This window comes from Gouania willdenowi, chromosome 3 (assembly GCF_900634775.1).
Source record: "Gouania willdenowi chromosome 3, fGouWil2.1, whole genome shotgun sequence".
NCBI classification, from domain to species: domain Eukaryota; kingdom Metazoa; phylum Chordata; class Actinopteri; order Blenniiformes; family Gobiesocidae; genus Gouania; species Gouania willdenowi.
This window is the reverse complement of record NC_041046.1, coordinates 3694894-3722642: the sequence shown is the minus strand read 5'-3', so window position 1 is coordinate 3722642 and position 27749 is coordinate 3694894. Positions and strand designations below refer to the sequence as shown.

Here is a 27749-nt window from a genome sequence, read left to right as displayed (position 1 = left end):
ACAGTCCTCTACTGCTGCCGTCTCTCAGTAGCGGGGGAGGGGCTGCTGCCTTGGAATTACATCAGTGACGAACAGTTGTTGCTTTTTTATTTATTCATTTTTTTATTGACATGTGCACTCCATACAACTATTACAATATATACAATTCACACATTTACCCGTTTATATGAAACATATGCACTATTTACAGTCACATACAATTTACACATGTACATTAAAAAAAAATACTTGGGGTACTTTCAAAACAGTCCAATGTTTCCACTGTTCTTTTGTCTTATACTTATACTCCATGTAAAGAAGTCTAATATTAGTCTGTTTTCTTTTTAAAGGGGTGCTTTTTTGTGGCTTTAGACTCCAATTACATTTTGTACATAATATCTTCCCACCAATATATACAGGTTCAAATATAACAATTTTTATAGTTTCTGTTTCCACTGTATCCAGAATAATAAGAATCTTTCTCAATAAGAATTATTGATTAATTTGTCACATGACTGTTCCAGGGTTTGAGTTTGTTTTATTTAGTTTCACATCTACCTGTAGCTCTATGTTTTTTACACTGATGACAACTTGTTTGTAGTTTTATTTCAGAAAGTTTCACTTTTACAGTTACAGTTGGAAACCTTTGGTCATGAATACCCTAGTTACATTACAGCAACCAAATTAAATTGTATCAACTAAGTGAATTAATAAAAATGGCCTGTTTTAAGGCTTTTTAAATGTGTGAAATCTGTGACCTGTTGACCTGCACCACTCAAAGAATTGAGAATCGTTTAGAACAGGAATCGAAATTGAGAATCGGAATCAGAATCGTTAAAATCCAAACGATGCCCAATCCTAACGGTTAATAGTGTATGTTTTTTCAATTAATGTTAATAGCTCTAAAAGTAATAATGCCTAAAAATCAATGTTCCTATAATTATTGACCTACTCAAGGCTGTAATCATTTTATACAAAATATTTCATTGTGCACCTTATTTTTTGGAAAAAATGCACATTTTGTGTTTTTGTCATTGAAAAATGTTTGTTTTCATTACAAAAAGAAAATAAAAATGTCAAATGTGTAAAAAATACAATGGAAAAACGTTATAATTATAGTTGAGTCTGTAGTTGTTGAAAAGATCTGATGAGAAAAAATATTTAAATATGACATTTTGAAGACACTTTTATGAAGGTACCGTTTTGGTTCCTAAGCTCAAAGACGGTCTGGTTTTGTTTTTCCAATAAATGCTCATAGCTCTAAAGTATTAATGCCTAAAAATCAATGTTTCACTGTTCATATCAATTATTGATTTAGTTAAGTCTGCAATAACATAATATCAAATGTTCCACTTTGCATCTTATTTTTGGGGAACATGCATATTTTGACAGAAAGGCCATAAAAGCATAAAAAAAATAGAGAAATATAATGAAAACTTTACATCTATGGTTAGGTTTGGAGTTGTTGAAAATAAAAATGGGGGGGGGGGGGGGGGGGTTATGTACAACATTTTTATGAAGGTACCGTTTATGTACTTAAGCTCAAAGAGTGTAATAACAATAATAATGTCAATACATATTCGTTCTTAATTCCGGAACCAGGAGGTGGCGGTAATTCCCCTAAACGCTGGACATGTACCGTTTTTCAAGCAGTAGAAGAAGAAGAAGAATTGAACTTCCGGTCCTGACTGGGTTTCCAAAGATGGCGGACGCGTGTGGACAGGTTGTTCTGGGATCAGGGCTCACCGTCCTGTCTCACCCGCTCATGTACATCAAGGTCCTGATCCAGGTAGGACTTCTGACCGGGGTCTACCGGACCCTTTATACTGACGGACCGCACCGTGTAATGGTTAACTGTCCCTGGGACCCGGAACCCTATGTTGATGCACGAGCTGCCGCTGACCCGCTAATAAGGCACCGGGAGAATTCCCGGGGCGCTGTCCCGGTGACCTTGTGCTTCTCTCCCCGTTCCTGGTTCCTGTAGTCCCGCTGCACTGCTGTCAGGGGTCGGTACCGGGGGTCCGAACCTCATGTTGATGATCCTGGTCTGAGCTTTAGACATTGTTGTGATCAATACCACTATGACCTCACTATCAGAGATCTAGACCATAACATATAATCATTTAAAACCATGATAAGGTTCTCTTCTCTTTAGTTTATTTTAAATACATGTAATGTTTCTGTAACTCTATCAAAGCACAACATGTTCAACTCAACTACACAATAAATATGGTTTAACTGAATTACTGGGGAAAAAATAAACTCATACTGTAATAGGGCTGCACGATTATTACAATTATTACATTATTTATCATTTTATTACACTACTTTTAAACAAACAATACGCCTACAGTTTACGGTGCAAAATGAAGCTTTCAAAAGGAATTATGATTAAAAAACAATTACCCCAAGAATTTAAAATGTATCAAGGTTTAACTGAATAAATACATATCCATATATTTTAAATGTAATTATTGCAGATGGTACGGTTAATTTAATCATGGCAACCAAAATTGTGATTAAAATTTGATGAATTGTGCAGCCCTATACTGTATGTATTAAAACTGCTACTCATAATTTCACATTTCGTCTAAATATCTGAATACACAATTTTAATGTTAGATAAATGTACAGCAAGTGTTTAAAATATTTCTGCCAATAATGACATGGTTAGTCACAGTTTCTGCAGGAGGACAATCAATCAGTTAGCCAATGGGAAACACTTTATTTGGACCTTTAACACCAACTATTCTGTATCCGTTTAACTGTAAATGACATCATACCAAAATACAAAAACTCAAGCTCACATAAAGATGAAACGGTTGTGGTAGATGAACACAAATATGTCTCAAAACAGTCCCATTTTATTCCATGAGAAATAACGATTTGAAGCAGAGCTTTGTTGCATTTCAGAAAGTTAAACAGTAGGGCTGAACGATGTGGATTAAAACTGAGATCTCAATATTTTTCCTCAAAATAGCAATATACGATATAAATCTCAATATTTGTCAACTCCATAAAGTCTTACTAGAAAGATAATTCTGGGTTAACTTTGCTGATTAAAAATGCCACACATTTATTATAAAACTGTGTTTCTCCTCTAAGGGACAGCACGTGTGAGTGAGTTCTGTAGTGTGGCTAGTTTATGGGTGCACTTTTCATGCTGTTCTGAGAAGTAATAAAGGCAGTGACTCCTAAAACGAGTATTTTAATACAAATTAGGGTATAATATACTGTATATATCAGAATTATGGAAAAAAATGTAAAAGACACTGTTTGACTGTAGCTACTCTATGAATGATATTTAATATTATGATGTGATTTGTACTGTGTGATTGTATACATAAAAACAATAAAAAAAAATATATATATATATTAAGGGTATACGATATGGTGATATTAGATGGTTAAGGATTACAACATGACGATCTCCCAAATCACAGAGATCGTAGAACCATCTGTAGTTCACATTTTAACCCTTGCGGTGCCGTGTCTGTGTCATATGTCTGTGGTCCATACACAGAACATCCAATGGTTTTTTCTCTGCCAAATCACACCATTTGCTAGTCAGTATTACAGACATTAATTAGGATTAATTAAGCGCTTAAACGGGGCAGAAGTATGCTCCGCCCCTCCCCCCCAGTACACGGACACAGAGTTAGCTGTGCTGCTTCTTTTGTGTCAGTGACTGTCTGTCAGAGGCTCAGTGCAGATGTCTGTCTGTCTGTTAAACACTGAGAGATGTTTGAGGAAACACTGCATGTGTTTCTCTTCTCTAACTAACTCTGTCTCTCCTCAGCAGAGATCTGCTGCTGCTGCAGCTAACGGGGCTGTTTACACATTCTTAAAGAGACAGTGTCCTGAATGTGATTTACTTTAAAACTAATTTCAACAACTCAGAGCTGCCCTGAAAAAATCAACACTACATCATTTAATCACATTTCAGCCTTAATGAAGGAAAAAGTCCTTAACAGATATATATTGGGTATTTATTGTTTAATCCAGTTCTTCTCATTGTTATCACATTAAAAGAAGTTTTAAAATGGCAGGAATCGGTGCTGGTCTTGATGAATAATCCTGAGTTTGGTCAGTCTGAGACAGAGTCTAGACTTTTAGAATGTGGTCTACAGACCTAGACTGGTCTGAGTACGACAAGTGCTTATTATGAAGTTATTGAATCAGTTCAAACATCCTGTGGATCAAACAATGATCTGTAGAACAGTGGTACTGACCCTTCTATCCTCTGTCCTCAGGTGGGACACGAACCACTGCCCCCCACCCTGGGCAGGAACCTGTTTGGGAGACAGGTGTACCAGCTGCCTGGACTCTTCTCCTACGGTGAGTAGCGTAGCTGTCCTCCACCCACAGCTTTCTTACCCTGTGCACGTACATCCTGTTCCTCTGGTTAGGTGAGAGGACTAAAGTAAACACAGCTGTGTAGTTAGTGATGAGTCATCAATATGGTGACCAGATATATATTTTCCAGTAAAGACACATTTAGGTCGACTTTTTCATACTCACAGTACTCCACGTTTCCTTGAATCTACCTTGTAACGGCAAAACACTATATAATTGATAGAGCTGGGCAATATATGGAGATTCACTTTATATCGAATTTTCTATTTTAGTGACAGAAAATTACAATATTGCCTATATCAATATATATATATATATATATATATATATATATATATATATATATATATATATATATATTTTTTTTTAATTTATTTATTTTAAAGCTCATTTAGTATTAAAATACTTGTTTTAGGAGTCGCTACTGTGTCCTATAACAAATAACCTGAGGCTTACAGAACATTAAATAATCATTAAATCTCCACTTCAGACTCTCTACTTTCATCAGAAAATATAATTTTGTTTCTGGCTTGTTTCGTTCTTCCGTAATCAGCTGTTGAATAGAGGCTGAGAAAAACAACTTTTTCTGAAAAAACCTATTAGTGACTTTGAAGCATTTTTTTTTTTTTTGCTTTAGTGACACCTCAACATTAGTTTCCGTCTATAAAACTACATAAACAACACTGAGACCAGGCTTTTGATGGGAACATTGTTATTATTATGCTATCTGGGTCAGAATTGAGTAGTTTGCTTACTGTATTTTGGTATTCCTCCAAGTCTCTCCCCCCGTCATTTTCCACACACGCAACTTCCTCCTCCTCCCGACATGCCGAGTTTTTTTTTTTTTTTTTTACAAATAAAATGCCTTAAAAAGTATTAAATGGTCTTAAATTCAGATCAGATCAGCACGGACTGAACGCTCTTCTCATCCCATTCCATCTCACTCCGTCATTTAGATCACATTATTTCTGCTGCCTCCTTGCTAGCTAACCTGACCTTTTTGGTGGTGTCGCCAAATGGGTAAATGTTTATTTAATGACTAGTAGTTTGTCTAGTTCTTTACATGTTCTTAGAAGGTCTACTTTTAGATCAAAGCTCCACATGTGACCTTACATGGTTTTTAGTGTTTGGTTTGCTCAAAGGTTCCAGTCAGTTTAGATTTGTCTTATTGTCCACTGATATTAAATGTTGTGAGAATTGTGTTACGATAAATATAATTTAGGACAATGTTGTCATAGTTTCTAAATGTCTGTTTGTGTTGTTTCAGCAAAACACATCATTAAGATAGATGGTAAAGCTGGTCTGTTCAAAGGTCTGGGTCCAAGGCTGTGTGCTGGAACCATTGGTACTGTGGTGCACAGCAAGGTGCTGCAGGTCAGTCAATCACTCATCAGTCACTGATCAATCACTCATCAGTCACTGATCAATCACTCATCAGTCACTGATCAATCACTCATCAGTCACTGATCATTGTGCTCCAGAGCCGTATAGAGGGAGAGTTGCGACCAGAAGTTATAGGTGGGCCATTCGAATCCATTGATTCCTAGTGACATAACTGGGATTTTTGGTTATTTGTCATCAATAACTGCATTGATTGACAGTATTTATACAGTACACGTCATATGTATGTGTATATACAATATATGTTTATGTAGTTCCATAAATAGTTTTTTTTTCCTAACATAAATTTGTATTAATAATTAGTGTAAACCTGCTTTTTTTTACATAGTGAAGACCAACATTAATTTGGTTTAAAAAATGTGTTAATGAGTATTGTATACAGGATGTATTGATTTAAATTTTCTTAAATTTGCTTTAAAAAAGAAAAAAAAACACATAAAATAAAAAAACACCACATCCAGACAGTACACATTGAAAACATATTTATTATGTTGATACATATATAAATTTAGACATTATATTTTTACTATGCACTCATGTACCAAGATAAATTGATTAAATAAATGTCTAACAAAGTCAGAAACATTAATAAGTTGTCATACAGTTTACTGTGCTGTATGGGGATGCTCCAGTCGTTCTGATAAAGGAGTGAAAATGTTTGGCTTCAAACTGAACCAGAGGAGAAATAGATGGTTAGCATTAGTTAGCAGGAGAAATCTAAAAAACATGTTTAAATAAAATAAAAATCAGGATTATAACAATAAAAAAATATGTGAAGCAATCATATTCAAACACTTAATTTGCACTTTTTCCACAAATAGCACAATTGAAAAGTTTATTGTTTGATAAAAAAGAAGACATGTATCCTATGTGTGTAGATAAAACTGTGTGAAGTAAACGCTCTGTATCTGATAATGAGCCCTTCATTTTCTAAGAAGAATTTAGAATTTTTTCTCTTTTTTTTTTTTTTTTTACATTAAAACAAAATCAGTATATCTCACAATGAAAAAAACATGATAATAGTAATGAAAATGTAAATACTAGTTTACTAGTTTAGTGGGGGATAATCCACTAACATGCCCTAATGCACACGTTAATGGGTTTAGATACGCTGATGATAATAATAATAACGTTTTACGGTAAAAATGTGCATCACTAACCGTCTAATCAGCTCTAGCTCCATTGGCTACAATAGTAAACTGATCACTTCCTGAGAACAGAGTTGCTCTCTCTCTCTCTCTCTCTCTCTCTCTCTCTCTCTCTCTCTCTCTCTCTCTCTCTCTCTCTCTCTCTCTCTCTCTCTCTCTCTCTCTCTCTCTCTCTCTCTCTCGCTCTGTGTGTGTGTGTGTGTGTGTATATATATATATATACACGGCTCTAGTTGTCACTTCCACATATAAATACATTATAAACAGTACTGGTAATATTAAAGCCATAAGGAACACACATCACTTCCTGCAGGATCTTCACTTTAACATTTTTTATATTTTTTGGACAATTTTTATGTAATTTGGGAAAATTGTGTGGAATAATTTGAAGACAATTGCAGGATTCTGGAAACACTGAGAGTTCTTTGAACAATTTGAGGTTAAAAATGACAGCCATCGTGTGATATAAGCAGCATGGGAGAAAATATGTGCTGATGTTGTGGAGTGTCAATTAATTTGTGTATTATTTTGGAGATATCTATTATCTAGCAGAGAGATCTACAACTGAATGAGTTGGTAATTTACACAATAATTCATTGTTTCTCAGACTTATTTACGTTCTTGTGCGGGCCGAATTGGATGCTCTAAAGGTCCAGATTTGGCCCCCGGGTCTTGAGTTTGACACGTGCTGTAGAGAACAAAACAACAATCATTTGTAACCAATAATTTGTAGAGTTTTTTACGTGTAATATTTGTTTTTAGAAGTGATTAATAAGATTATGGTCTTTTAAAAACAGTGATTTCAGTATCTGATAGTCTCCTTTTCCTTCTAGAGATGTCAAGATCACATTATTCCTCAGGTAAGGTGTGTGTGTGCGTGTGTGTGTGCGTGTGCGTGCGCGCGTGTGCGTGCAGACTCCCAAAGTTAGATTTAAAGATCAATAATGTTTTCAGATTTTTGTCAATGGAAGTTCTATTTCATCCTTACTTACCACCAGAGGCGGTGCTTAAAGCACTGGATGTTCCATCTCGCGCATGTGCAGGTCGAGTAATTATATCAACAAAGTCACCTGTGACAATGGCAATGGCAGGGCTCTGGCAGCCATGCATGATGCTGAAGCTGTGGCTTGGAACAGCTAGCTCCAGTAAAGCCTGCCATTGCAGCCCTGATAGTTTCCCCAGATGAGGCTGTGAGACCGGATGCACGCTGCCCCCGGCCTCAGTGCAGGTTGACTGACGATCTTCTGACTCGCAGTTATAACATTGATGCCCGAATGGGACGGTTAGGTATTTCTCTTTCACACCTGGTACTGGCTTTGTCGAGTACCTTGCAGGATTCCGGGGGGAGCCTGCAGCTCAGTCCCTCAGCGATGCCTCATTGCAGACATTCGCGTTTATGACCAGGGAGCTAGGCAGGCTAATGTCAACGATAACGCTGGCTCGGCGCCAGGTCTGGCTCGCACAGTCCCCTCTATCCGAGCCATGTTGCAGAACACTGCGTTCTCTTCCGGTCGTGCCGGGCCGGACCTTTGGCCCAGCGCCATTGCAGGCCTTGGAGCGTAGTGTGCAGATTGGCCAAGCAAGGCAGCAGTTTGCCAGTTTGCGCCAGGCTCCCCTTGCCCCTCCTAGACAGGGACATTTGGCAGGTATGGGTGCAGATCGCCCATACCTACGGCCGACTGCTCATCCGTCTGGGCATCCCAGGGGCCTGCACATCACAGTGCCGGGAAATTGGCAACATCGTGAAGCCACACGTCCATCTGCTCAGGGGCCAAGGGGTTCTGCACCAAGTCGCCGCCCCCCCAGAGCCCCAAGGGGCAAGGGGGGCGGAACCTGAACCTCAGGGGCCGGTCGTCTGACTCTTTTCCCAAGAGCAGCTCCTCTGCTGGGAAGAGCAGACCACAGACCCTTGGGTGGTGTCCACGCTATCCAGAGGTTACACATTGCAGTTCCGACGCCGGCCCCCTACATTCAGCGGGATCAAACGCACTGTGGTCAGAGATCCCGTAAAATCCCTTGTGCTACATCACAAGGTAGTTACCCTTCTGGGGAAGCGTGCCATCGAGCTAGTGGAACCGGAGGCTTGCCTCAGCGGGTTTTACTCCACTTATTTTCTTGTGCCCAAAAAAGTGGGCGGATTTCGCCCGATCCTGGACTTGAGGGGGTTGAACCAGTTTCTCAAAGTTCTCCCTTTCCATATGCTGCGTGTAGCAGATGTCCTTCGGACAGTCTCAGCAGGAGACTGGCTGGTGACGGTGGATCTGAAAGACGCTTACTTTCATGTTCCCATTGCCCCTCATCACAGACCGTTCCTTCGTTTCATGTTCATGGACAAGGTTTATCAGTTCAGGGTTCTGCCGTTTGGGCTATCCCTGGCCCCTCGAATATTTACCCGGTGTGTGGCAGCTGCTCTGTCACCGTTACAGGCCAGCAGAGTTTCAATGCTCACCTATCTGGATGACTGGCTCGTCATTTCCCTGACTCGGGAGCAGGTGTTGAGGGACACTGCTGCTCTTTTCAGTCACATAGGCAATCTAGGCCTCAAGGTGAATTATGCCAAGAGCAACCTCGTACCCAGCCAGGTGGTGAGGTACTTGGGGCTTGTGCTGGATTCATCAGTAATGCGGGCCTCCCTCTCTCCAGAGCGAGTCTCCGCCATCCTAGGCCTTCTACGGTGTTTCCAGCATGGCGCCCTCCTGCAGTATGACCTGGTCCTGCTACTCATGGGGATGTTGGCCTCGGCATCCACGGTCGTATCACTGGGGCTTCTAACACTGCGCCCGTTTCAGGTTTGGATGAACAGCCTGCATTTAGACCCCAGCGCCACTGGCACAAGGTGGTCAGGGTGTCTGCCCAGTGTCTCCTTACCCTCCGACCCTGGAGGAGGGAATACTTAATGTCGGGTGTACCCATGGGGAGGGTAGCCTCCCGTCGGGAGGTTGTCGAGACGGACGCCTCTCTTATGGGTTGGGGTGCTGTGTGGCAGTCCAGGACTGTCAGGGGCCTGTGGAGTACCCAGCAGAAGCGCCAGCACATAAATGTGTTGGAACTTCAGGCTGTATTCCTGGCGCTCAGGCACTTTCTCCCTGTTTTGAAAGATCGGCATGTTCTCGTCCGGTCAGACAATACCTCAGCTGTGTACCATATCAACCACCAGGGCGGCACCAGATCTCTGTCGTGTCTGTGGGTTGCACACCGGCTTCCCATGTGGGCTTACCTCAACTTCTTGAGCCTCCGGGCAATGCATGTTCCTGGTCTGGGGAACACTGCCGCGGATCTCCTCTCCAGTCAGAAGCCTCCATCCGGGGAGTGGAGACTTCACCCAGAGGTGGTGGCTGTGATATGGGCCACGTTTGGCAGAGAAGCAGTGGACCTCTCTGCCTCAGAGGTGACGACTCACTGCCCTCTCTGGTTCTCTCTGAGAGAAGAGACCAGCCCCCTCGGGTGGGACGCCCTGCCGCATACCTGTCAGACGGCCTACTTTATGCATTTCCTCCACTCCCCCTCATACCAGCAACGCTTCACAGGCTGTTACGCCCCAGTCTAGGAGCTCCAGGACGCAACATAGAAACGTAATCGAAAAATAAAACTCGGTCTCCAAAAACCACCGACAACGGGTTCCACAATTAACACAAATTTATTCTTTAACAAAAAGAGGCCTGCCCAGCAGGTAAAACATACAATAAACAAGAATATGGCAAACAACGAAAAACTGCACAAAACGCAGGAACTCAGAATATCAGAGAAGGGAAAGTAAAGTGCACTATATAATAAAGATAACAAGCTTAGCTTAACAAACGAATTCGGAGACAGAGTTTCCAGACGAACAAAGATGCTGCTGCTGCCAAGGTTGGTGAACCTCGACTGACAGTTGCGCTGCACTTTTCAAAAGTGGTGTAATCCTCCTCAGCCAATCAGGGTTGCCCACCACTCCTCCTGCTGGCAGCCAATCCTGGAGAGCATCATCAAAGCTGTTCGTTGAAAGGACATCCCACTCTGTTACAGAAACACACCTCAGGCAGCAAACAAACAACAAGAACACAAACTAAACTCTAAGTAACGGTGACGGCCATAACACAGGCCCCCCGCTTAAGGCTTACATGGAGGCGACAGCTAGCCTACGAACAACAGACTGCCTTTTCATCTGCCATGGAGGCTGTAGAAAGGTAACCGCACTTTCTAAACAGAGACTCTCTCACTGGGTAGTGGAGGTCATTCAGTATACCTATAGTGCACTGAACATCCCGGTGCCTCAGGGCATAAGGTGCCATTCTACTAGAGGAATGGCCGCGTCATGGGCTGCCTTGAGGGGCGTTCCCCTGCAGGACATTTGTGTTGCAGCTACCTGGTCTTCATCATGCACCTTTGGACGTTTCTACAGGGTGAACGTTGCTGGTGTCCAGCCTATGGCAATGGCCGTGCTGTCTACAGCTTCAGGCCTTGAGTAGGTGAGGATTCTTTCGTGACCTTTCTGGTCTAGTCATCCAGTGCTTTAAGCACCGGTCAGTAAGGATGAAATAGAACGAGAGTTACGTATGTAACTACGGTTCTATGAATCCTGGATGACCGCCAGAGCATCCTGTCACTCAGGATCCTTGTCCTCGCGAGAAGATTTTGACAGGAACAGATCACCTGATGACACCGGTAGATATAGACTCTCTGGGTCATCCAGGGGTCACAGGTGACTTTGTTGATATATTTACTTGACCTGCGCATGCGCGAGATGGAACATCCAGTGCTTTAAGCACCGCCTCTGGCGGTCATCCAGGATTCATAGAACCGTAGTTGCATACGTAACTCTCGTTTTTCCTCAAAGGAGGTGGTGCTAACTATTCTGACTCCTCCCCCTCAGGTGTTGGGTGGTCAGCAGAACGCTGTGGACGGATCCCTACAGCACGTGGTTAATGAGGTAAGAATCAGTAATAATAATAGGACAATATTATGTAGAACATTATTAACGTCCATACTCTGAGTCAGATTCATTATTCAGTGTATCTACCACAATTACAAAATAATAGTACTTAAAAAATAATAAATCCAACAAAGCAAAGAGTGAACAAATGGTTAGAACACGTGAAGTTTGTACATGTTTGAAAAGGAGGAAATATAAACTTATATGATACTACCTTCTATAATATCTACTACTTTATTTTTAGGCATGTAATCTTCTTATAATATATACCTATTTATTTAACAGGAACAGTGTACATTAATATCAATACAGAAAATGTACAAGATTTAGCCAGAAGGCTTTTTTCATCTACAGTCCCTGGACAGAATGTTCAAACGTCACCATAAAATAATACAAATTACAGGAAATATACAATAAAATATTACATAATAACATCACACTTCCATTTACATATTATTAAAATAATAAAATAGAATGTTCATAAAATAAAACATTAAAAAGTCACCAAGAGGTGCACGTACTATAAATATATATATATATATATATATATATATATATTAATGTGTCCAAACATACACATACACATGTATATATACACCTATTTACATTTTTGTCCCTTTAACACTTAAGCTTCGAGAAGATAAACTTTATTATTTATGTTTAAATTCACACCTTTTTCTTATTTCAACACACAAACTGTTCCACATCCTGGTTTCGTTTACTGATGCACTAAAGCTTATTTTTGTTGTCAATGCGTGCAGTGACCGAAAGTTTTAGCCTTCTCTATAAATAGTTTCGGAAGGTTTTGTTGTGCTTTAAATGCTATTTGACTTGTTTGAAAGACTGCAGTGTTAAAGATAAAATAGATTATAGTTAAAAAGAACAGAGAATATAGATTTATTGTGCAACAAATCAGCAAAGACAGTTATAACAGTAGAAGGCGTAAAACAAGGAAAAAACAGACATACTTAAATCAATACAACCTGAGATATTGAAGATGCATAGTGTTCCATTAGTTAGCCGTTAGCTCCACATATGCTAATGTGTTCATAGTAAAGCTCCCAGTGGAAATGAATGAATGGATGAACGTGAAACCATAAGTGGATCATATTATTCTGTCTCATCTACAGACGACCAAAGAGATGATCGCTCGCTCCTGTGCCACCATCGTTACCCACCCCTTCCACGGTGCGTACGCTGCAGCCTCCTCTGTGTCTGTCTGTGTCTGTGCCTGTGTGTTCCAGGGTTGGGCTCAATTACATTTTACAATTACAATCACGTTTTCGACCTGGAGAGTCTTCTGTCTATTATGTATCCTGTTATCGTCAACTACCTGGATTTCACCAAGTCCATACACAGCGGAACGCTTAAATCTTATAGAAGTTTGGAGGTCGGCTGCATCTGCAGAGGCTCGCGTTAGCAACGGATAAACTGTATATCGGCAGATAACTCAGTCAGTTCTAATAATTTCACAGTGAACCTGCAGCGTAGTTAATCTAAAATTGTACGACCACCAGGAAATCTTAGGTTTAGGTAAATCAAACAGTTACAGTCCGTTAGATGAGACTGCTCTGGACCTCAATCCTCGGATTGCTACGCCGACTACATCCAGCGGCCTATGAAGTAGCGGAGCCTCGTACCAGCGGTGTGATCAGAAGCAGGAGCGGGGCTAGCAACCAAGCTAAGAGCTAATCATCAGAGAACGATCCTTCCTTTCATCCTGCGTTCTAATGTCTGCTCTCTGGAGAACAAACTGGACTACCTGAAGCTGGATTTAAATGTAAGACAGGAGATGAGGGTGGTGGCGTTTACATAAACACCAATAACAACTGGTTGCTTTAACACTGTTTTTCACATCGGTTTTATTAAAGTGCTCAGATATGAGCATCATTCCCGGGTAGAGTCCTAATCCGACCACTGTAGACCCAGGTAGTCGATGTTTTCATCAACCAGGGGTCGCCTGTGTGGAAGTGAGAGGACTGCCCTTGTTTCCATAATGCTGCTGAGCTGCTTCCATTGGTTTTTAAAAGTGTACGGATCAGCAGAAAGTAGCGTAGACTAGTCTCACATACAGAGGAATGTGAATAACTACGCCTGCATCTGTTCAAGTCTGTTAAAAACAAAAAATAAATTAATTTATAGACACTTTATGTAATTTAAATGAAAATACCTCAAGTTGAGGCCGTTTCTCAGCAATTTCTAGGTGCGATTAAATAAGAGATTAATTAGATTAATTAATTACAGACCATAATTAATTAATCGCACCATTTTTTTTAAAATATCTTGACAGCACTAGTTATAATATCTGATGTAAAAGTCCAACTAGGGACAAGAGTTTGAGTTTAATCTGTTTGTACAAAGCATCAGTTACATTCACAGTTGTATTGTCCCTTTGTAGAGATAATTACATTATGTCCTAACTCTAACCCACTAACCCGTTCAATCACCTGTATGAGTGTAAAGATTCACGGACAGGAAGTGGGAAAACTGTGTGTAAGCCATAGACATGTTTTACATTTAATTAAATTGCAATTGACAGTTTTTATTGAATTTCAATTACAAAGTGGGTCATCTAAACTCAATTAAAATTCAATTACTATTACAACAGCGACCGATTTTTGAAATGATCAATTACGGCATAATTGTAATAAATAATCAGTTACGTGATAATTCTAATAGACCTTAACTGTGGTGTGTCTGAAGCTGGTTGATCACCTCCTCTCCTCCGTGTGTTCCAGTGATCACTCTGAGGTGTATGGTCCAGTTCATCGGGAGGGAAACTAAATACAGGTACAGATCATCAGTGTTGGTGTGAGTGTGAACATGTGTTAATATGTGTGTGTGTGTGTCCTCTCAAAGGGACAGACAGATGTGCACGTGTCCTCACCTTCAGGGACACGTTCAGAACTAGAACCATACCTAGAACTAGAACCATGTGGACTGAGAATGAGGATGAGGAAGAGGTTTGATGAGAATGAGGAAGTCAGAGTAGAGCTGAGGATGGAACAGCTTTATATTATAACTTGATTATAACTTATTTTAAACGTTATGTAATGCAGACATCAGACATTCTTCTCTTATTCACAAAAGTTTGAGTTGTGTGTGTGTGTGTGTATTACAGCGGTGTGTTTGACTCCATCCTCACCGTGTACAGAGAAGAAGGGATTCTGGGCTTCTTTGCGTGAGTGAACACTGTTTTTCTCTGATCAATAAATCAATAATCTATTGAGAAGGAAAATACTCCTACATTCAGAGTAAAGGATTACAAACACTAGCGTAATCCACATGATTGTAATAAATTACTTTTATCTGATAAAATTGACTTTATTTTCATAGAATTAAGACTTTAATCTCATAAATTACAACTTTATTTACAAAATATTACGACTTTATTTTCATAAGATTTTGACTTTTTTTTTCCTTTGTCTGCACATGATGTCAAAGTTCTACACTACAAGAAGTGTGGGCGACCGTGGCTCAGGTGGTAGTGGGTCGTCTTCTGATCGAGAGGTTGGGGGTTCGATCCCTGTACCTGACTATGTGTCGAAGTGTCCTTGGGCAAGACACTGAACCCTAAATTGCTCCCAGTGGTCGACTAGCATGGCAGTCCTGTCCCACTGGTGAATGAGCTGATATGTAAAGCGCTTTGAGACTGTTTCAGTGGTGATAAAGCTCTATATAAAATCTAGTCCATTTACCATTTTTTACCATCTTTTATAGACAGTAATGCATGTTTTGTTCTTGCAATTAAATAATGCATTTATTTTATTACATAATTGTGACCATCACCAGCCCCCCCTAAGGAAGGTAAGATATACTTTATTAAAGGGAGAATATAAAAAGAGAGAGCAGTGTTGCACCTGGGTGAGGGGGAATAGGGAAGAGGGAGTCAGGGTAGTAAATATAAAGGGTGGGAAGAGTTGATTATTGTAAAGTGAGAGTGAGATGTGTAGTTGTAGTTGTGTATATTATGTTGTGTAATCAAACCAGTCAGGTGACCAGTGTGTAGCTTAGGTATAATGGTGGTGGGTGTGGTCAGAGGGAAGGAGTGAGTGGTAAAACCTAAAACAGGTATTTAGGATCAACGTGTCTAAAGTTAAGCCCAGTTTTATCCACAGTCTAAGACATGTCAGTGTATCATAGACATATGTATGTGTAAGAACCACTACTGTAAACCCAGGTGCTGCCAAGGATCCCCAGCCCACCCCCCACCACTAAGCAGCCCCCCAGACACCCCCAAGATCCCAAGCCAAGATGCAGCCACCGCCCCCCCACATACACACTCGAGAAGGCTTCAAGGAGCCGAGGACCCCAAGGCCCCCCGCCAATTTATTCTCAAATTGCGACTTTAATCTAATAAAATTATGACTTTTTTCTTATAAAATTACAACTTAACCTTAGACACTATTGTAATAAATAAATTAGGGCAGAAAATATTTAAATAATTTTGGGGTCATTTTAAAGATTTTTCAGAACAGATGATTGTACCACGTAATATTCGGACATTTTTAATAAATGAGTGACTAACTATCAGCTGTTAGACTAAGTGTCAGTGTAGCTAACAGTAACTTGTGTGTGTGTGTTGTGTGTGTGTGTTGCAGTGGGCTGATCCCTCGTCTGCTCGGTGACATCCTGTCTCTGTGGATCTGTAATCTACTCGCTCACCTCATCAATACCTACGCCATCGATGACTCGGTACGTTTCTTAATATAGACGACGTTGATCAGTCGTTGGTTGGTGGGGATTGATGGAGCTCACCACTAGCTTCTTTCTAGGGATGGATCCACCAACACCGATGTGTTGAGCTTTTAGAAAAAGTCATGTGACTTATACAGCCGCTGATTGGCCCGTCACCGTGGTAACTGAACTGTGCTTAAAGGGCCCATGTTAAGCTAAATTAACATTTGTGTACTTTAAACATGATAAAGTTCTATTATGGCTTCATACACATGATCAAAGTGTTTTTTCATTGATTCCATCAATCATTAGTTAGAGGGTGATCTATTCCTTTCTTACTACAGGGTGAACACAAACGCCTCGCTACAATTTAATGACGCGTTCACACTTTGATGATTAATTTGATGCAGCACTGAGCTGGAGAAGCCGCGCCTCCAGGAAGCTCTCTGCTGTGATTGACATGTAAACAGATACGCCCACAACGGTGAGCATTTCAGCGTCCTTCACACAGTGCTATGTATGTACCAGCAAAGGCCCCGCCCCCACGCTCTGTCTCATATTTATAAAGCAGCATGAGCTCAGCTACTGAGTGGGTAGGAGGAGGGCGGGCCATACTCTGGCCCTACGTCACTGTGCGGGGAGGAGGAAGTCAGTGTCCCGTCTATAGACACGCCCACTCATGACTATATATAAGTAGGACGTAAATCAGCCTGTTTGTGTAGAGTTGATCAGAAAGTGACTTTTCAGAGGATAAAACTCTGGAAAACAGACGAGTTTGGGAAAATAAACCTCAGATATTATGTTTTTGTGGCTCTTAGAACAAATGGAGATGATGGTGAAAAATAGCATGACATGTGACCTTTAAGAGGAAGTGCTTATGCCACCTGTCAACATAAGGTCATTGTTAATAACACTAGGGAAAGACAAGTTTCTGTCGTTTGGGACTATTTTCACCTCATATCAGTAAATAATGTCTTTGTTTTCATTTCCTTGTTTCAAATTCATGTCAGTTTCAGGTTGATATCTCATAATTCAAATGTTTCAAAGTGACTCTTGGTTTAAATTATTCATTTATGTTCTTCATATTTGTTCATCCGAACTGTCAAATATTCATAAAAACACTTGATGCTGAGTCATCATCATGAGGACCTCAGGAGGTCACAAATACACCTACAACAAACACACATATATAAACACATTTACTTTTTGACCATCAAGCCTTAAATCAATCAGTGTATCATTTTATTATTTAAGGCTGCACAATTTAGCGAATTTTAATCATGATCACGATTTTGGTTGCCACGGATAAATTAACCTGATCGTGGACAAAATATTTACAATTAAAATATGAGCTCTGCTGCATAACTAATCAGGAACTTTCTCAACCATTAGTTTAACGTTTAAAGCTTTGACTCATTTAATGGATTGATAAGAACTGTAATTGTTTCTAATAAGTTGCATTTTGTGAAAACACTGTAATAGTGTTTATTCAGTTACACTTGGTACATTTTAAATTCTTGGTTTAATTTCTCTTTTTTTGGGGGGGTTATAATTTTTATTTGTTTTACACATTTTGCAATGGTTAATAGTTTTTTCCCTAACATGATAAATAATAGTGATTATAATATTGATCAAAATAATGGTGCAGCCCTATTGTCAGCCCCTCAGTATTGTAGAGAGGGAGGGGCTGAAGGAACTATTTCAGGTCCTTGAACAAACACTGTATGTGTTGACATCCAGAAACATTTAGAAAATATCTAGAGAAGATGTAACACCCTGTTTTTTAATACGAAAAATAAAAACATCTGCTTCAAAGACAATTACGTGAGCAGCGTCACATTCCCAATACGTTCACTTATTTATTCACTTTATTACCTGTATATGTTAAAGATATCAAATATATTTTATTCAAGATATAAAACACCACAATATGGAATGAAATAGCTTAAATTGTATTCCTTTTCATAATAGGGCTTTACATCGGTGTGTCACGCAATGACATATGAGATCCAACAGGTGTCAGTGTTGAGCCGCAGTCGGTCGATACATTATCAATAGAGGGTTTTTACCTGCGTCAAGTTCTGGGCAGTAACCCTGATGCACGGCCATATTGGAGGGACTCTGAGGTAAACGCTGTGATGGATAAACCACAGAAAAGCTCCTGAAAATACGTTCTAGATGCAAAGACATACAGGGAAGGACTGTGAAAAGTTCAGGTTTATTGGTGGTGCAGATCCATACGAGTTGGATCCATACCTGTCAAGTATCCCGTTTTGGCCGGGAAACTCCTGTATTTTACTCCTCTTTCCTGCTATTCTTCCCGTATTATTATTATTTTTCCGTAAATATCCTGTATTTTACTGTAGTAAAAATTAAAAGATGCCTCACTATCAGGATGTGACACAGTTACACGTTCTGTTAGATTAATAACTGATATTTTAACGTCTACCACAGCAGAAGGAACCACGTAAGTCACCATGAAAAATCATCCAATCACAAGCTCCACAAATATACACTGTTTATAAAGTGTTAAATAATGTAAAGTCTGTAATAAATGTGTCTAATAAGTCATTAGTGAATACCAGAGAACCATATGAGTGAGTATGAGAAATTATAATAAAATATATAATAAAATAAAATGTTAATGTTTAACTTAAAGACAATGTGAAATTAACAGTAAATATACAACGTGTTGACTTGTAAATAAACTGTAAGTATATTAATCCATGTGCTTCATAAACACATTTATGTTTTTATTTAGGCTGTTTTATATTTTAGGAATTAGAGCTGGGAGATATATCGAGATTCAAGATGTATCAGGATGTATAGTTTTCTAATTTGGTGATATAGAAAACTATTATTTCATATATATATATATATATATATATATATATATATATATATATATATATATATATATATATATATATAATATAGCTTATTATGTATCAAATACTAGTTTTAGGGGGGGGGGGGGGACGGCTGGTAGTGGGTGCCAGAAAATTTCCCTTATTTTCAAATCCAAAACTTGACAGATATGGTTGGATCAATGACCTGGAGAGTCTTCCATCTATAGCGTATTCTGATATGATCAACTTCCTGGTTTTAACCCAGTCTGGGTCATCCTTTAGATAAAGGTCTGACCTTTGACCTGGAATACAATGAGAAATACAGCTCTACATTTTAACACCTGTGTTGCTACTGTATCAGCTAATAATGTGATTATATTAAAGGGGGGTTTCATGTTTTTTTCAGGCACATAGTACCATTCTATAGCATACTCAAATAACTACGCTATTTTTTTGTAAAATGCAGCAAATATTAAAAAAACTTCATAAATGAAATAATAATAAATACATTTTCCATGACGCGTCGATTTCGCCTCTGTCTCTTTAAGAAACTCCAAGTTTGTCTGACACGCCCATGAACACGCCCCCTTCAGTAGTCACACAAATAAGCACGTATGTTGTTTACTTCTGTTTTTTTATGCGCTGTATTTGGATACTTTCTACATTTTTACATCGCTACAATACATTAGAATGATTATCAAAGTGAGTAATGCTAACGTACGGACAGAGATCTCCGTCACCAACACACACACACACACACACACACACACACCCTGATTTGTTCTAACTTTTAACAGTCTATAAAACTCCAAATGTTTTTCACGGTCTGACAGATCAGTACAGCCGAAAACATGGCAATGTTTACCTGCTGAGTACCTCCAATATGGCCGCTTCCTGTTTGATGATACGCCGTGAAAACCCTCTATTTTTCACTTCCGATACGATACTAATATTGCAGCCTTAAGTATTGGCCGATGCCGATATTGATACGATATATTAGCACAAATCATACATACTTTTATGACTTATTTTGTAGTGTGGAACGTTAGAAAAGGTTTGATCATGTGATGTTACGTAAACAGAGAGCAATAGTCAACAACAGTAGGGATGAGAAAAACTGACCCATTTATTATTAACTAATTGGTTACATACATTTTAACCTTCAACATAATATCTACAGTATTCTACAATTTAATAAACACTAGTACAGTGCCCGTAGGAAGTATGCATTCATGTGAGAGAGTTAATTATGGTCAAATGAGTATGTGTTTGAAGGTTGTATGTACATAGAGGTGTACATACTCTGTACTCTGTAGTGTTATAAAGGGTTTATTTGTGGGTGCAAAATAAAACAGCGTGTGCGATTTCCCTGGTTTAATTCTATGAGACATGAACATGATAAATGTTTGTTGGTTTGTTTTTACTCACTTTTATATTTTTTTTGTTTGGAGTATTTTTCTGTAATGTATGTTTTTTGGAGTCAAGTGTATTTGCGTATCTTTCTGTTGCGTTTCTGCGCATTTTTTTGTATAAATATAGTTTTTTGTTGCCATTGTAGTGATTCTGGAGTCATTTTGTTTAATTTTGTTCATTTCTGTTATTTTGTGTATTTTTTGTATAAATATTTAGTTTTATGTATTTTGAGTCATTTTCATATTTTTGTTGTCGTTTGGTGTATTTTTCTGTGATATATGTTTTCTCTCACACACACGCGCTGCAGAGAAATTTGTAGCTTTCAACACAGCAGCCATTGCCGTCAATCACTTCCGGGTGAGGTCAGTCCGGTCTAAATAGCGTACGGTCAAACTAACGTTCTGAAACGACATCATCTCCAAATACGAAAAGGGGTTTATTTTCGGGTGCAAAATAAAACAGCGTGTGCGAATTCCCTGGTTTAGTTCTATGGGACATGAACATGATATGTGTTTGTTTTTTTTTTACTCACTTTTATATTTTTTTGTTTGGTGTATTTTTTCTGTAATGTATGTTATTTGGAGTCAAATGTGTATTTGTGTATCTTTCTGTTGTGTTTTTGTGTATTTTTTGTGTAATTATAGTTATTTGTTGCCATTTTAGTGTGATTGTGTTGTCATTTTGTGTATTTTTTGTATAAATATTTAGTTTTGTGTATTTTGAGTCATTTTCGTATTTTTTCTCGAATGTATGTTTTTTAGTCATGTGTATTTTTCATTCTTTCAGTTGTCTTTGTGCATTTTTTTTGTGTTTTATTTCACTCATTTAGTGTTCGTATATTTAAATAAATAAATACCGTGTGTGTGTTCCGTGAAATGTTTGAGACGCTGATAACCAAACTCCATAGACAATGTAGCGCCAATCAGAAAAGTAACAAAACTGCGCAAAACAAAACGTAAAGCTCCAAACTACATGAGTGAGTAAGTAAATTAAAGTATTATCTACAATCTCTACAGTCTTTTTAAAAAAAAAAATAATAATTTTTTACCTTCGAACCGAGTGGTCAGAGCTTAGCTTCCATGTATGGCACCACAGAGAATCTGCAGTTTACCAGATGGAGAATTGAACGGGTTGGGGTCAAAACCGACTCTCGTAAAACAGCGCGTTATTGAACAACAGTTATATGGTTTAAACAATGGGAAACGTGTCTGCAAAAGACTCACCAGTGGCTGATGGTTTCATATGATCTATTCAGAGAGCTCCCGTGTCTAAACTATCTCCCTCTCTCTCACTCGTGTGTCTACAGTCCGTGTCTGCTTGGCTGTGTGCGCAGCGATTGGCTCTGGCCGCACACGTAACTCTTGCTCGAGTGAGGAGCTGTGTAGTGAAATAGATATAGATGGTGCGCTAGCGCCCCCTCACACCCTGTGGTCAAAAGTTGAATAGGTTTCATTTCGGGGCCGTCCAGAAGTGAAATAAAATTAAAATAAACATTTTGAAATGACCAAATTACTCCAGAATAACAGATAAACACACTCGGGGTATTTGGAACCCGTTGACCGAGTTTCAGGTCGAACTTGCACCGCGTCGGGGAGATATTTGCTCCACACACACACACACACACACACACACACACACAGACCATCCTTGCTTTTTAGGTAGATTATGTAATATATATCAGAGATTTTAGATGCAGTCCGATATTCAATTTCTGGCTGATATCGGACCGATATCAATATCGGATTGGGACGCCCCTACCAGTTTGGGTAATGTGTCGTAATGTTTCATCAAACCTCATCTACCATCACTACTTCTCTCTGCTCCACAGATGAGTCACACAGGAGAAATGAAGAACTGCTCTCAGGCCGTGACGGGGGTGAGTTTCATACTCAGCTCTGTGTCTGTACCTGTCTGTAACCCTCCACTGTCTGTGTCTGTCTCTGCAGTTCTTTGCCAGTATGCTCACGTACCCCTTTGTGCTGGTATCAAACCTCATGGCTGTCAATAACTGCGGGTAAGTGTGTGTGTGTGTTTCAGTCTCCTGTGATGATGATAATCACACTGTGTGTGTGTGTGTGTGTCAGGCTGGCTGGGGGGCTCTATCCCTACGCCTCTGTTTACCCCACATGGGTCGACTGCTGGAGGCATCTAAGCAGAGAGGTAACGCACGCCGTCACTACATCATCTATAACACAAGAAAAATACACAAATCAAAAGCAAGAATACAGTGGGGCAAAAAAAGTATTCAGTCAGCCACCAATTGTTCAAGATCTCCCACTTAAAAAGATGAGAGGCCTGTAATTTTCATCATAGATAAACCTCAACTATGAGAGACAAAATGAGAAGAAAAAAAATCCAGAAAATCACATTGTAGGATTTTTAATGAATTAATTTGCAAATTATGGTAGAAAATAAGTATTTGGTCAATAACAAAAGTTCATCTCAATACTTTGTAAAGTACCCTTTGTTGACAATGACAGAGGTCAAATGTTTTCTGTAAGTCTTCACAAGGTTTTCACACACTGTTGCTGGTATTTTGGTCCATTCCTCCATACAGATCTCCTCTACAGCAGTGATGTTTTGGGGCTGTTGCTAGGCAACACGGACTTTCAACTCCCTCCAAAGATTTTCTATGGGGTTGAGATCTGAAGACTGGCTAGGCCACTCCAGGATCTTGAAATGCTTCTTATGAAGCCACTCCTTTGTTGCCAGGGTGATGTGTTTGTGATCATTGTCGTGCTGAAAGACCACATTTCTTCAATGCCCTTGCTGATGGAAGGAGGTTTTCACTCAAAATCTCACGATACATGGTCCCATTCATTCTTTCCCCTTTGCAGAGAAACAGCCCCAAACCATGATGTTACCACCCCCATGCTTTACAGTAGGTATGGTGTTCTTTCTCCTCCAAACACGACAAGTTGAGTTTTTACCAAAAAGTTTTATTTTGGTTTCATCTGACCACATGACCTTCACCCAATCCTCTTCTGAATCATCTAAATGTTCTCTATCAAACTTCAGACGGGCCTGGACATGTAGTGGCTTACGCAGGAGGACACGTCTGGTACTGCAGGATTTGAGTCCCTGGTGGCGTAGTGTGTTACTGATGGTAGTCTTTGTTACTTTGGTCCCAGCTCTCTGCAGGTCATTCACTAGGTCCCCCCGTGTGGTTCTGGGATTTTTGCTCATCGTTCTTGTGATCATTTTGACCCCACGGGGTGAGATCTTGGAGCCCCAGATGGAGGGAGATTATCAGTGTCTTGTATGTCTTCCATTTTCTAAGAATTGCTCCCACAGTTGATTTCTTCACACCAAGCTGTTTACCTATTGTAGATTCAGTGTTTCCAGCCTGGTGCAGGTCTGCTATTTAGTTTCTGGTGTCCTTTGACAGCTCTTTGGTCTTGGCCATAGTGGAGTTTGGAGTGTGACTGTTTGAGGTTGTGGACAGGTGTGTTTTATACTGATAACCAGTTCAAACAGGTTCCATTAATACAGGTAACGAGTGGAGGAGGAGCCTCTTAAAGAAGAAGTTACAGGTCTGTGAGAGACACAAATCTGGCTTGTTTGTAGATGACCAACTACTTATTTTACTGAGGAATTTACCAATTAATTCATTAAAAATCCTACAATGTGATTTTCTGGATTTTTTTTTTTTCTCATGTTGTCTCTCATAGTTGAGGTTTATCTATGATGAAAATTACAGACATCTCTGATCTTTTTAAGTAGGAGAACTTAAACAATTGTTTGCTGAATAAATACTTTTTTGCCCCACTGTACATAAAAAATAATACAACAAATTACATTTGCAGGAAAATACAGTGGGAGACAAAAAAACAGAAAATTATCCAAATAACACAAAAGTATATAAAATGACAAGAAAAACACAAAGTATTTAGAAAACACACAAAACTACTACAATAATGAACAGTACGACAACAGTAATACACAAGAATTAACCCAAATAACACAAAATGAGTAAAAAAAATGCAAAATTACAGAAAATGACAATATAAGTACACAAAGAAAATATATTAATAATAAACTTAAACAAATAAATCAACTGTTTGTATTATATATTAACATTTGTTTCACACATTTTTTCATCATAAAAACCTTGAACTACAACTACACAGTGTTTATTTAACCCTCGAGACACTTTTAATAGAAGTTACTGAATGAGCTGAGGCATCAAAATGTAATATATAAATATTTTTCACACTTTTTTTCTCATCAGATCTGTTTAACGACTCCAGACCCAACCATAGATATATAGTTTTCATTATATTTCTATATTTTTTTATGTTTTTCTGCTCTTTCTGTAAAAAAAAAAAAAACACCAAGCAACTCATCACGGGCATTTTAAGCAACTGTAGTTGCTGAAGTTGCGGTTACATTGAACGTGACTTCAGCGACTACAGTTGCTGATTGGACGTCACAACACAGCGTCACTCAAAGTCGCTTGACAAGTTACAAATGTTGAGCGACTTCCAGCAACTCAGATCACGAGATTAAGTCATGTATGTCAAGTCGCCCGACGTCTCGTCAGTTTAATTGATTTTGAATGTAATCGAGTCGCTGAAAAACTTTGAAATTGGCGGTAGATGAAGAGAGAAAAAAGCCAACTATGTTCAAGTAACTCTTCACGGGCGATTTAAGCAACTCTAGTCGTTTGGTGTGAACACACCTTACCACATGTTGGGTCAATTTATGCGCAGTGGGCGTGTCAGGAGTCTGGATGGGAGAATATGCGCAAGAGAAACATGCGCACCTGCAAATCAAAGTAAATGACGCGACTGGTGCGATTACAGTGACTCAATCGCTGGAAGTCGACAAGTTTTTCAAGTGAATTTGTGACGCAATGAGTTTCATTATTAAAAAGATTCCAAAAATGTGGAAACTTAGTTGGGGTCAATTATAACTGTGTAATCACATAATTTATAATTAATTACAATTTTAGCGTAATTATAAATGTAATTATTTTTTTAAGTGTTGCTGTTGTAATCATAATTAAATTGTAATTGAGTTCAGAAAATTGACTTTGCAATTGTAATTGCCATGAAAATTTAACGTGTCTGTTGTTTGTCTGTCATGTGTCGGTTGTCTGTTGATTGTGTGTCTGTCTGTCGTCCACTAAACCAACTCTGGTGTCTGTTTGGTCTCCAGGGCAACATGAGCAGAGGAAACAGCCTATTTTTCCGGAAGCTTCCAGCAGGAAAAGTGTACGTGGTGGACCAACAGAGATTTTTCTAAACGTTAGAGAGAATTCACCCTAACGTGGTTGTAATAAAAGCCAATCAGCATCACCTGATTCCTAATGGTTTGAATGCACTATGAGTGTCTGATTAACTACGATGTCTACATGGTGGAGGACGGACGACGTGTCAAACAATAACTTCTTCATTCATCAGTCAAACTATGGGCTTCACGTCATGTGGTCACGATTTCGTGGCGTTAGGAAGCCTGAGCGGACCAAACGCAGAGCAGAGCGCTCACGTGTTCTACCAACTCATCCTATTTCAGACAAATAAAGAGTTTTTGACCTTGACTTTGCTTTTATTTTCATTTCAAACTTAATCTGAGCTCATTGAAGGAGAAGGAGCAGATCTTAAACCACAGGTAACCATGGTAACGCAGGCAGAAAACATGTTCTTAATGTGGTCACAAGACAATGGGAGGAGGTCACCAGATTCCTTCAAGAAACTTCATCTTTCGTTTTTAGCTTGTTAGAAAGGCGATGAATCTCTTCCTGTAGTTTGGTCATTTCTTTATTGGCGTTTAGTAGAAAAATGTCTTTCTCTGACGGCAAGTGAGGAGCAGCGTCTCCATCGTCTGGAGATGCGTTTGTAGATGCGGTCATCTTGTGCTACTCAAGGAATGAAAGCGGCTCCATCGTCCCCAGCAGCTAAAATCATGTAGACATTTTGTTCACTGAAACTAATTGGGTTCAGTTGGAATGATCAATAATGTACATGAATGAACCTTTAAGAAGAAAAAGTGACTCCTCTCAATACTAGTAACTACTTTCCTTTCTGTTAGTGCAGTAGTTTTATAACATTTGTAAGTTTGTGTGCAGTATGTGTGAGTGATTCTGTCAGTGTTAGTTGTGGATTATATTATTCAGTTGGATTAGTTTTGTTTCTGAAGGTTATTTGCTTTGTTCTGTGTTTCTTTTGTATTTATAGCATTCCTTTAACCTACCTTTAACTCATTAAACCTGTTTTACACTGTATGGGTCGTAACAGATGGTCTGAATAATATCTACACTCTGGTGGTATGAGAATGTTGTTTAAAACAGAAATGTGAGAATATGAGCTGGTCCAAGGTTGGCATGGCGATGGAGGACACAATGCGTTAGTGCATATTGTAATGTTCCCACCACATCTATAATGGCTCTGTGGCCAATGACGTTTCTTCGCCTTCGTCAGGTCTTGGCGAGGCTGAACCAGCCTCATCTGTGAAGGTGAACTCGTGGGATTGCATGAGCGTCCATTTTCAGTACTACGATAACATCCACATGTTGATCTGAGCTCTTTGTTTTTTTTGGGGGCGTTTCCCTCATAGGCACGTATAAAGTTGTTTCATTGAGAATACAAGCCAATGAGGACAGACTGACTCATTGTCTTGGATGATGTGGCTTTGAATTTCTCATAATCCAATTTAATTTTTTCCAAAACCAAGTTTACAATGGCAGCTTCTAAGGCTGGGCGATATATCGAGATTCAAGATATATCGAGTTTTCTATTTTGACAAAATAGAAAACTTCAATATTCCATATATATCTATATATATTATAGCTTATTTTTGTATCAAAATACTCATGTTAGGAGTCACTGCTTTTACTTCCCACCCCTTAGTGGGCCAAAGTTTTCATTACAGTATTCCCAAATTTCGATGAAATGTATGTAATACAGTCGTCCCTCACTATATCGCGGTTCAACTTTCGCGGCCTCTGTGTTTTGTGGATTTTTTTTTACAGTGCAATTTTGGATGCATTTTTTTACAGTGTATGAATGCGCA

General features: G+C 39.2%; 1 protein-coding gene across 1 annotated transcript; it reads left to right on the top strand.

Annotated features, from left to right (window-relative positions):
* Positions 1-1642: 1642 nt before the first annotated feature.
* Positions 1643-26035, top strand: mtch2 (mitochondrial carrier homolog 2). The gene is made up of 13 exons (XM_028476029.1): positions 1643-1768; positions 4233-4317; positions 5603-5709; positions 7718-7744; positions 11737-11793; positions 12927-12984; positions 14535-14586; positions 14918-14977; positions 16398-16491; positions 22564-22611; positions 22682-22749; positions 22820-22895; positions 25896-26035. The coding sequence occupies exons 1-13, from the start codon at positions 1682-1684 to the stop codon at positions 25980-25982; spliced, it is 906 nt and encodes a 301-aa protein (XP_028331830.1). The 5' UTR covers positions 1643-1681; the 3' UTR covers positions 25983-26035.
* Positions 26036-27749: the final 1714 nt, after the last annotated feature.